Here is a 12,033-nt window from a genome sequence, read left to right on the forward strand (position 1 = left end):
TTGGTATCGGCTTGTAGATAGAGAGAAGGGTGGATAAATAAGGAACATTGTGTTTTGGAGGCCTTAAATGCCAGTTTGAAAAGTTTGCTCTTACTCCATTTGACATTAGAGAACCATTGGAATTTTTTGAGCTAGGATGTTTTGGGGCAAAGCAGTACTTTAAGATTTATTTTATGATAGTATGTATTATGGGCTGGACGTATTGGGAGACCATTTAAGAGGGCATGGTAGTAATTATTCTAGTCTGTTGAGTCCTTAAAAACAGAGTTTTTTGTTTGATCTTTCATGCCCAGCATAGTGCCTTAGAGGAGAGTTCAAATTTTTGTTCTTTGGATGCATAACTGTATGGACTAAGTCATCTGGGCCTGGGTTGAGCTGTTAGCAGTAGGAAATATGCATATGAGAAACATTTTGGGGAAAAAATTGAGATGACTTGTTTTCTAAGAGTATAAAGGGTGTGGGTCAGTTCAAAGATGACATTAAAGTTTCAGCATAGGTGATTAAGGAGTAGCAGTGCCATCCCTAGAAATGGGGAAGTCAGTTAGGGGAAGAGAGGAGTGAGAAAAGGGATAGTCATGAGCATGTTTTTAGACTTGTTGAGTTTGAAGTTGAAATACATAGTACACAGGGTTAGAAAGGCTCAAATGAAAACTGAATTCTGAATGTTTGAATTTAGATGTCACTATGAAGATATTATTGTTTGAGCAGTAAAAATGACTGGACTGATACAACACTATGTGTGTGCATGGGTACAGAGGTTGTGGGCATGTATACAAGTATACACACTCTTATACACTAGAACCCAGTATGTGTGTTAGATTGTGGATATACTAATCTGCTTGTTGGTGTTAGTGGAATGATGAGGGCTGATTCTTGGGGTGAGCAGAGGGAAAAAAAAGGAAGCTAAAGAAGGAGAAAGGAGAGGAACAGAGAGGTAGAAGAACTTATAGTACAAATTTGCCAAGGAGCTTTTGTAATTTATCTTATGCTTCAATATAATACTTTCAATAGTAATAACACTGTTACTAACAATAGTAGTACTCCTGTATGACTTGTTGAGTGCTTATCATATGCCAGACACCTAGCTAGACATGCTATCTCTTTTTACCCTCACAACAAATCTGTGATGTCAGTACTATTATATCTTCTTTTTACTGATGAGGAAACTGAACTCTAAAGAAGTTAAAACTTGCCCAAATGACTTGAACTAATAAATAATTAGGAGATCCTGTGGTTTTAAATCTGACTTTTTGGACTCCAAGCCAAATGTTCTTTCCATTATACCAAAGATTTGTGTGTTTAATTTCTTCAAGACAAGGACTTTATCTTTAGAAAATCAGTCCTTGATAAAGGCTTATTAATTAGCAGGCAGTGATTGGACAGTAATGTTTCCTATTAACAAAATCTGCCTGTACTTTGGATGTCATTGCTTCTACTTTTCTACGTGGGTATTTATATTTATAGTGTATTAGGAGGTAACACTTTCTGATTGCACGCTGTGGATGTTAATTTAAAAGAAGATATCAGTTCTTTTGTTTCTGAAAGTGCTTTTCAGTATTTTTGTTAAACTAATATAAACTTCTTTTAGAAGTTTTTCTGATGCACTCCTCAGATCATTCATACATTTGCAAGGAAATAAGAAGGGCTGACATTTTCTTTTATTTCAGGGGATATCATTTTCAATGCCCAGTACCCAGAGCTGCCTCCCGACTTTATCTTTGGAGAAGATGCTGAGTTCCTGCCAGACCCCTCGGCTCTGCATGTGAGTACTGCAGGCCTGTTTGGATGATCTCTGTTTGCTGAAAGGAGAATAAAGTTAGCTTTTGATAATTCTTTAACAGATACACTTGCTGAACATATGGATTTTTTTCCACCCCTTTTTTCTCTGTCCTATGAAATAAGTGTAACTCGTTATGTGCCAAAATAATAAGAGATTTTTTTTCATTGCAGTTTTACTTTCAGACTATTTTGAATTAATGAAAACCTCTAGCATATTGGTTAAAATATATTTACTTCAGCTGAAGGAGACATGTTGAAAACATTTTCTTTGTTTTAACTTAATATTTCATGCCTGCAATCAATTTTCTAATGTTTACTAACACTTCATCACGGGGCTTGTTAGGGGCGTGTTTCTTGGCTCTTCAGGAAGCCTTTTTTTGTATAGAAGTGAAAGTGGCAAATTTGGACTTACATCTGCATTTTCTCAGTATTATTATCAGAAGGGTAAAGACCAGATTAAGTGTTCTTTATTAAGCAAGACCAAAAACTTTGTAGTTGAAGTAAAATGTTTCTGGATTTAAAGCAGAGAAAAGGATGGTAGTACTTGTCAGAGCACATGTGGTTTGTATAAAAAATGTTTTTTTCATGGCTAGTGGAGAAAAGCATGTGCCATTTTGTTTAAAAGGTCTGACCAGACAAAATGTCTCTCTCTTTCCCTTTTCAAGTTTGAATTTGCTATGATGCCTATACCATAAGAGGTTCTATTATTGTTCAAAAACTATGTTCTTAGTTTTGTTTTTTGGAAATTTTTTTTTGTCTCATTGAAGTTTTATAATTAAAAGTTTGAGGACTTGCTTTGAAATCTTGTCCCCCCCTCCCTTTTTTAAAAGGGAAGTATTAAACAGGAAGTACTAACCCAAACCTAAAGAATTATCTTAAATTTTGGAACACAGCTGTAAAAATACAGTTGGCAAGAGTAGGGTGGGTTTGTTGCAAAATTTCTGATAATTACACATAAACTGTTACTTTAGTTGATTTTTTAAAAAATTGTAGTTTAAGTATGGTCCCTTTAGATGCTTTGTGTTACAAATTCACCCCATATTGAAGCTGAAGGCCTTACCTGGAGAAAATAAGGCAGAAGTACCCCTACAGATCTGTCCTGTATTAAATACGCCCAGTGGAAGGTAGCATATGCTAAATGCCAAAGATATATTACAGGCTAAGAGCTCCAGAAGTTTAAAGAAGCTTGTCAGAAAAGGCTTTGTTGCGGAGGTGAAACTTATAATAATACTTGAAGAATGGAAGAGAAGTGGGGAGTGTGGCACAGAGTATTTCAAGTAAGGGGAATGACATAAACAAATGATATGTATAATATATTGTAGAAGAAGGTACTTGACAGGTTTGCTGAAAAGTAAGTTAATATAAGGAAGGGCTAGAAAAGGTTAGAAAGATAACTTGGGATAGGATTGTGGAATGCATTGAATGCTAGGTTAAGAGCCACTGAAGGAAATGATACTTGGAGAATTATCTAACAGCAGTGTGGTCTGTATAATGGATTAAGAGAGATTGAGGACTGTTGTAAAAATCTATGGGGGGGAAGGGGCTTTGAGCTAGGATGATGCAAGAGGGAACACTATGATGGAAAGGATAAGAAATATATGTTTACAATTTCTCTTTTTGGAATTGCCTTTAAAATTTACAAGGCACATCTTCAATATTAGCAAGGATTGTGAGTATAGACGTTATCTTTCTATCTATCTGTCTATCTCTCTATTTATTTTGGTGAGAGTATAGCCTTTAAAAGCTAGAAAGGACCTAAAGTTTTATCTTATTCCACTTTTCTGTTTTAATATTCAGGAAATCGACCTAGATTTATTTTATTTTTTTAACATCTTTATTGGAGTATAATTGCTTTACAATGGTGTGTTAGTTTCTGCTGTATGACAAAGTGAATCAGCTATATGTATACATATATCCCCATATCTCCTCCCTCTTGCATCTCCCTCCCATCCTCCCTATCCCACCCCTCTAGGTGGACACAAAGCACCGAGGTGACCTCCCTGTGCTATGCGGCTGCTTCCCACTAGCTATCTATTTTACATTTGGTAGTGTATATATGTCCATGCCACCCTCTCACTTCGTCCCAGCTTACCCTTCCCCCTCCCCATGTCCTCAAGTCCATTCTCTACGTCTGTGTCTTTATTCCTGTCCTGCCCCTAGGTTCTTCAGAACCATTTTTTTTTTTTTTTTAGATTCCATATATATGTGTGTTACCATACGGTATTTGTTTTTCTCTTTCTGACTTACGTCACTCTGTATGACAGTCTCTAGGTCCATCCACCTCACTACAAATAACTCAATTTCATTTCTTTTTATGGCGGAGTAATATTCCATTGTATATATGTGCCACATCTTCTTTATCCATTCATCTGGGAAATCGACCATATTGTTGTGTTGGAGTTGATATTATAACTTCACTCTTCTGATGTTTAGTTTTTTTTTTTTCTTTTTTTTATAAGTGTAAACTTTTTATTATTTATTTATTTATTTAATGGTGCATATTTTATTTTATTTTTATTTATTTATTTATTTGGTTGCACCGGGTCTTAGTTGCGGCAGGTGGGCTCCCCAGTTGCGGCTCGTGGGCTTCTTAGTTGTGGCTCACTGACCCCTTAGTTGCAGCACACAGGCTCCCTAGCTGTGGCATACGAACTCTTAGTTGTGGCATGCATGTGGGATCTAGTTCCCTGACCAGGGATGGAACCTGGGCCCCCTGGAGTCTTAACCACTGCACCACCAGGGAAGTCCCCTGATGTTTAGTTTTGAGTGAAGTTATCATAAATGTTTTTGAGAAATTAGCTGAAAAAGAACAGCCAAAAAAACAAAGCACTATATCTAAAAGAAAGATTACAAATCTAGGGGAACACCTCTCTTTAGCTATAGTTTATCTAAGGCCTCAGGCAGGTTACCCAGTGCTTCTTTATGGACCAGTCAGCTGGACAAGCCTAGATAAGCAACCAGGATACACGCTGCACTAGCTGGGTGAGGTCTACACAGCTCTGGAGGGTGCCCTGTATCTTTGCAAAGAACGGTTTGAAGTAGCTTAAAGGATACACATAAGGTTAATAAAAATATATGAGGTGCTCTAATCCATCTGATGAAGCCACTTTTTTCTAAACTCAGACTCTTCATTCAGGAAGGTGAATTTCATTATGGACTTTGAGATTCTCAGCTGAATGGAAAGTACTAGATAGATACCAGATCTAGAGATAGGTATCTCATAGATATCAGGGAATCATAAAATTATTGTTAGGATCTTAATGATACAGTTGGTCCCACTTCTGGTTTTACACTTGTTTTGTTTTACACTTGTTTTGTTTTACACTTGTTTTGCTAGAATAATTTAGGAAGCCTGTTAAAAATACAAATTTTTGAACCTCACTGGACATACTGAATTAGATAGATGCTTTAGGGAGCCACAGAGTCATTAAGTTCCCTGGGTGATTTTTATGTGTTAGTCTGTGAACTGCTATTGGGAACCACTAATTGAATCCATCTCTTACAGTAATATCTCCAATAGAAGGCCATTTGCCTTTGCTTGACATTATTTCCAGTGAGGTATCATTTTCCATTTTGGGACTAGCTCTGATTTTTTAAAAATAACTTCTTTATTGAGACATAATTTATATGCCATACAATTCACCTATTTAAAGTGTATAATTCAGTGTTTTTTTTTTAACATCTTTATTGGAGTATAATTGCTTTACAATGGTGTGTTAGTTTCTGCTTTATAACAAAGTGAATCAGCTAGACATATACATATATCCCCATATCTCCTCCCTTTTGCGTCTCCCTCCCACCCTCCCTATCCCACCCCTCTAGGTGGACACAAAGCACCGAGCTGATCTCCCTGTGCTATGTGCTGCTTCCCACTAGCTATTTGTTTTACATTTGGTAGTGTATATATGTCCATGCCACTCTCTCACTTCGTCCCAGCTTACCCTTCCCCCTCCCCGTGTCCTCAAGTCCATTCTCTACGTCTGCGTCTTTATTCCTGTCCTGCCCCTAGGTTCTTCAGAACCTTTTTTTTTTTCTTTAGATTCCATATATATGTGTTAGCATATGGTATTTGTTTTTCTCTTTCTGACTTACTTCACTCTGTATGACAGACTCTAGATCCATCCACCTCACTACAAATAACTCAGTTTCGTTTCTTTTTATGGCTGAGTAATATTCCATTGTATATATGTGCCACATCTTCTTTATCCATTCATCTGTCGATGGAGACTTAGGTTGCTTCCACGTCCTGACTATTGTAAATAGAGCTGCAATGGACATTGTGGTACGTGACTTTTTTTGAATTATTGTTTTCTCAGGGTATATGCCCAGTAGTGGGATTGCTGGGTCATATGGTAGTTCTATTTTTAGTTTTTTAAGGAACCTCCATACTGTTTTCCATAGTGGCTGTATCAATTTACATTCCCACCAACAGTTGCAAGAGGGTTCCCTTTTCTCCACACCCTCTCCAGCATTTATTGTTTGTAGATTTTTTGATGATGGCCATTCTGACTGGTATGAGGTACCTCATTGTAGTTTTGATTTGCATTTCTCTAATTATTAGTGATGTTGAGCATCCTTTCATGTGTTTGTTGGTAATCTGTATATCTTTGGAGAAATGTCTATTCAGGTCTTCTCATTTTTGGATTGGGTTGTTTTTTTGATATTGAGCTGCATGAGCTGCTTGTAAATTTTGGAGATTAATCCTTTGCCAGTTGCTTCATTTGCAAGTATTTTCTCCCATTCTGAGGGTTGTCTTTTTGTCTTGTTTATGGTTTCCTTTGCTGTGCAAAAGCTTTTAAGTTTCATTAGGTCCCATTTGTTTATTTTTGTTTTTATTTCCATTTCTGTAGAAGGTAGGTCAAAAAGGATCTTGCTGTGATTTATGTCATAGAGTGTTCTGCCTATGTTTTCCTCTAAGAGTTTTATAGTGTCTGGCCTTACATTTCGGTCTTTAATCCATTTTGAGTTTATTTTTGTGTATGGTGTTAGGGAGTGTTCTAATTTCATTCTTTTACATGTAGCTGTCCAGTTTTCCCAGCACCACTTGTTGAAGGGGCCGTCTTTTCTCCATTGTATATTCTTGCCTCCTTTATCAAATATAAGGTGACCATATGTGTATGGGTTTATATCTGGACTTTCTATCCTGTTCCATTGATCTATATTTCTGTTTTTGTGCCAGTACCATACTGTCTTGATTAATTTCAGTGGTTTTTAGTTGTGCAACTATCACCACAGTCAAATTTAGAACATTGTCATCACCTCTAAAAGAAATTCCAGACCCATTAGCAGTCACTTCCGTATCCTCCCCACCCCCACCTGTGTTCACTCTCAGCAATAACTAATGTATATTTTCTGTCTGTGGATTTGCCTATTCTGGATATTTCATATAAATGGAATCATATAATATATGGTCCTTTGTGACTGACTTCTTTCACTTAGCATACTGTTTTCAGTGTAACATGTATCACTACATCATTTTTTATTGCCAAGTAATATTCTATTGTATACATGTACCACATTTTATTTGTACTTTTGTCAGTTGATGAACATTTGGGTTGTTTCCACATTTTGGCTATTATAAATACTGCTGTTGTGTGGACATATTTTTAGTCCTTTTGGATATATAGGAGTGGAATTACAGCGTCAAATGGTAACACTATGTTTAACTTTTTGAGGAGCTCCCTGACTGTTTTCCAAAGTGTCTGTACCATTTTACATCCCCATCAGTGGTGTATAAGTGTTCCAGTTTCTTCCCATTCTCACTAACACTTATTGTTATCTATCTTTATGATTAGACCCATCCTAGTGGGTATGAAGTGGTTATCTCATTGTGGTTTTTGGTTTGCATTTCCCTGATGGCTAATGATGTTTTGCATCTTTATCTTTGTTAATTGGCCATTTATTTATCTTCTTTTTAGAAATGTCTATTCAAATCCTTTGCCCATTTTTAAATTGGGTTATTTGTCTTTTTATTGTTGAGGTGTAAGTGTTCTTTATATATTCTGGGTACAAGTTCTTTATCAAGATATATGACTTACAAAATTTTCTCCCATTCTGTGGATTTTTTCACTTTCTAGATAGTATTGTTTGAAGGGCAAAAATTTTTAATTTTTAGGAAGTCCAAGTTGTCTTTTTTCTTTTGTTGTTTGTGCTTCTGGTTTCATATCTAAGAAACCATTGCCTAGTCCAAGTTTAATAATTTTTGCTCTTATTGTGAGGTAGGGGCCTTGCTTTATTGTTTTACAAGTGGAGATACAGATGCCCCAAGCACAGTTTATTGGAAAGACTATCTTTTCCTTATTGAATTGTTTTGGCATTCTTGGCATTATGAAACTCAATTGACTATAAATGTGTGGGTTTGTTTCTGAATTCTCAATTTGTATACCCGTACCACACTGTCTTGCTTTCTGTGACTTTGTAATAAGTTTTGAAATTGGGAAGTATTAGTTTTTGAATTTTGTTCTTCTTTTCCAAGATTGCTTTGACTAGTGGGTTGCTCTCATTTCCATATTAATTTTAGGATCAGCTTGTCAATTTCTGCAAGGAATCCAGCTGGGATTTTGGAAGAGATTGCATTTAATCTGTATATCCAGCTAGAGATTATTTCCATTTTAAGAACATTAAGTCTTCTAATCCAGGAACATGAAATGCCTTAACATTTTTAAGTCTTTCGTTAATATCTTTTAATAATTTTTGTAATTTTCAGAGTACAGGTTTTACACTTGTTTTGTTAAATTTATTCCTAAGAACTTTATTGTTTTTGTAAATAAACTTGTTTTTAATTTCATTTTCAGTTTCACATTGATACTATACAGAAACAATTGATTTTTGTATATTGATCTTGTATCCAGCAACCTTACAGCTCTAACTTTTAACATAAAGTTTTTCTTTCTATTGAGCAGAAATCTCTTTACAGAATTATGTTCTTCATCTTTTTCTACTTTTTTGATGTAAATCAGTTTGTTGTGGAAGCTGGGTGATTACATATTTTGATATTGAGATGTGGTCATAAAATACTGATATTGCTTTTCCTTTGATCTCTTAAACTCAACTTAAAGTGTTTCATAAGATAGAAATGGAAGCAGCATTGCAATTAGCTTACAGTATGTCTGGGAGCTTCTTTTAAGATCAACATTCATAAATTTTAGTAGATTTCTTAAAAATTTGCCTCATTGCTCTACATTATATATGCTAATAATTTATTCACCAAACCATGTAAGGTAATATTAATTGAAAGTTATGACCTAAGGCCTAAGCAATGGAGATAAAGCCTGAACTCTACACCATATGAACCAGCAATCCCATTCCTGGGCATATATGCAGACAAAACTATAATTTGAAAAGATACATGCACCCCTATGTTCATAGCAGCAGTATTTACAATAACCAAGACATGGAAACAACCTGAATATCAGTCAACAGATGAATGGGTAAAGAAGATGTGGAATATATATATAGGAATATTACCCAGGCATTAAAAAGAATGAAATAATGCCATTTGCAGCAACATGGATGGACCTAGAGATTATCATACTAAGTAAAGTAAGTCAGAAAGAGAAAGACAAATACCATATGATATCACTTATATGTGGAATCTAAACTATGACACAAATGAACATATCTATGAAACAGAAACAGACCCATAGACATAGAGAACAGACTTGTGGTTGCCAAGGAGGGTATGGGGGGAAGGGAAGAATTAGGAGTTTGGGATTAGCAGATGCAAACTATTATATATAGGATGGAAAAACAGCAACATCCTGCTGTATAACACAAGGAACTGTACTCAATATCCTGTGATAAATCATAATGAAAAAGAATATTGAAAAGAATATATATATGTATAACTGAGTCACTTCACTATACAGCAGAAATTAACACAACTTGTAAATCACTGTACTTCAATTTAAAAAAAAAAAAGCCTGAACTATACTCTAGATGTGTTCTCTGGTTAGCAGGGTTAGCACACTACTTTATTTAATAGACAATATGAGAAAATCATGTGAATACAACATAGTACATGGCAGAGGGAGCAGTTAATTTGGTTTGGGGCTGGTGGTGGAAAGTTTTTAATACAACAATAACATGATAATCATCCAGTTAATCTGTGCTTAGAAGTATTTTTCAGGGACACTTAAGAAGAGTTGATTCTTGGTTGGAGAGGTTGTTTGTAGAGCTTTTTGCTGTTTGCACTTTTGCTTTGAGCCTCAAGTCCGAAGCATATGCTGATTAAAGAGCTGTCCCTGCCATATAAGTGAATTTGTCAGTGACTTTGCTTTCACTCTGTTCTGTCTTATGTGTTTGCCATACTGTTTCATCTGTCATATTGTAACTAAGAGGCTGACTTATTGATGCCCTCCTTTACTAATGAAAAAGCATAAAAATCAACAAAAGACAAATTGAGGAAAATCCTATCTGTGGGTATTTATTGATTACACACTGTGTGTCCAACACTGTGTTATATGGAATTTGACCTCAAGGAGGCTAAATTTTAGGGAGACATAGATACATGAAAACAAATGGCCATAGGTGTATATACTTCAGTGCTGGAATACTTGATACCAAGAAGTGCTGTGGGATAATTACATAGTGTTTTCATATATATTATATAATATGAGAGGAGAGGATGATCACTAAATTAAGACAGAGGCTCCATTAAAATGAAAAAGGGAAAATTATCATGGGTTGGAACTGCAGGATTAAAATCATCAGAAAGAAGTTGGAGCTTGTGCTGAACTGTAAGTGATGGGTCTGCTCTAGCGGTTATAATTGCTTCTCCTTCCATTCTATTCCGTGCTTACTCTTTTCCAGCCACACAGGCCTCCTTGCTATTCCTCCAAAAGTCTGAGGACCTCCTTAGAAACTTTTTATTTGCTATTTACCAGTTTCATTCCCTTCTGCCTGGAACTTTCTTCTCCCAGTTATCTGAATGGCTTGTTCTCCTCCTATCTTCAAATGTCATTATATAAGAGAGGCCTGCCCTGACATCCCTATGCAAAATAGTAGTAATGCTCTCCCCATTACTTTCTCATCATTATCCTGTTTTATTTTCTTCACTGCACTTTATCACCATTTGATAAATTTGGGGCTGCTTATTTATTAGGTATCTGTTTCTGCTAAGGTGACCAACTGCCCTGTTTGTCCCGGAGTGAGGGATTTTCTGGGATTTAGTATGTTCACTGCTAAGACGGTACAGTCCCAGGTAAACTGGGATACATGATCACCTTTGTTTATTCACTGGATTGGAAGCTTCTTGAGAGAATGGAATTTGTTTTCTTCACTGCTGTATCCTAGTGTCTAGAAGGGTACCTGGTGCATAGAGGTGCGCAGTGTGTATCTGTTAGATGAACAGTTTGCCTTTAAGGTTCTGCATCCTTAAGGGACTTGTTGGTTTCCAAGACTAGAAAATGTCTTAAATGAAAATTTCAAACTAGAAGAAAGAGATTCAATTTTTGAGAAATTTGTAGGATAAAAATCAGTTAACAGAAACTCTGAAGCTGTGATTTTTCAGCCTCGCTTTTGCAACACCGTGTGGTGTGTTCAGCTGCCTTAGAGGGTATTGTGAAATTCTTTCCCCCCAAAGTAATAGTGATAATTCACTTTAATTTAAAATAAAATTGCATAAAGGAGGAAGGGTGGATCATATATTTAAATGAGAAGAACATGTTGCAATTATAGCATGGTTAGAAACCACTGATATCTGACTTCCTAGTTTGAAGAAGGTGACGACGATTTTGTGTTTGCGGCAAGCATCTTCAGGGTAGGGAACCTAACGCTACTGCAGGTACTACCCACTGGTTGTGTAATTATTTCACTGACTCTGTTCTGCTTGTGGAATGTAAGTGTAGAAAGAGTAGTGTGCTCACACCTTGTTGCTTCTCCTTCCCTGCTCTTCTCTGTGCTACCTAAAGAAAGACATCTTTTGAATGTGTCCATGGAAAATAGTGTCCGTATCCTGTGTACATGGAAGATATTTGAAATATATGTGAAGAAAGCACTAAGCTGAGATAGACTGCATGGCCCACTGTTCACAAATGCCATCCAGATGTGTGGTGCTGCTGTTCCTCGACACTTCCATTGCCACGGCCATTAACATATTATAAAATAGAACGCTCTGCATTTTTCAAATATCTGTTTAATGCCTCAATTGAGGCCCATAAAAGACTCATCCTTCACCCTCAAGCTGGACATAATGCTCAAGACAAATAAGTGAACAGAATTGCAGCCTCGGGTGATACGAGCAGGAAATAGAGG

The 12,033-nt window shown here is 36.2% G+C and overlaps 1 protein-coding gene across 3 annotated transcripts in view; it reads left to right on the forward strand.

Moving 5' to 3' along the window:
* Positions 1 to 12,033, forward strand: part of BABAM2 (BRISC and BRCA1 A complex member 2) — a 435,974-nt gene that overhangs the window by 83,619 nt on the left and 340,322 nt on the right. For all 3 annotated transcript variants that reach the window (XM_061210583.1, XM_061210581.1, XM_061210582.1), the window contains exon 4: positions 1,668 to 1,762. In XM_061210583.1, the coding sequence (XP_061066566.1) occupies positions 1,668 to 1,762 (95 nt within the window). The remainder of the gene's footprint in view (positions 1 to 1,667; positions 1,763 to 12,033) is intronic.

The sequence above is a fragment of the Eubalaena glacialis genome, chromosome 14, assembly GCF_028564815.1.
Source record: "Eubalaena glacialis isolate mEubGla1 chromosome 14, mEubGla1.1.hap2.+ XY, whole genome shotgun sequence".
Taxonomy (NCBI): domain Eukaryota; kingdom Metazoa; phylum Chordata; class Mammalia; order Artiodactyla; family Balaenidae; genus Eubalaena; species Eubalaena glacialis.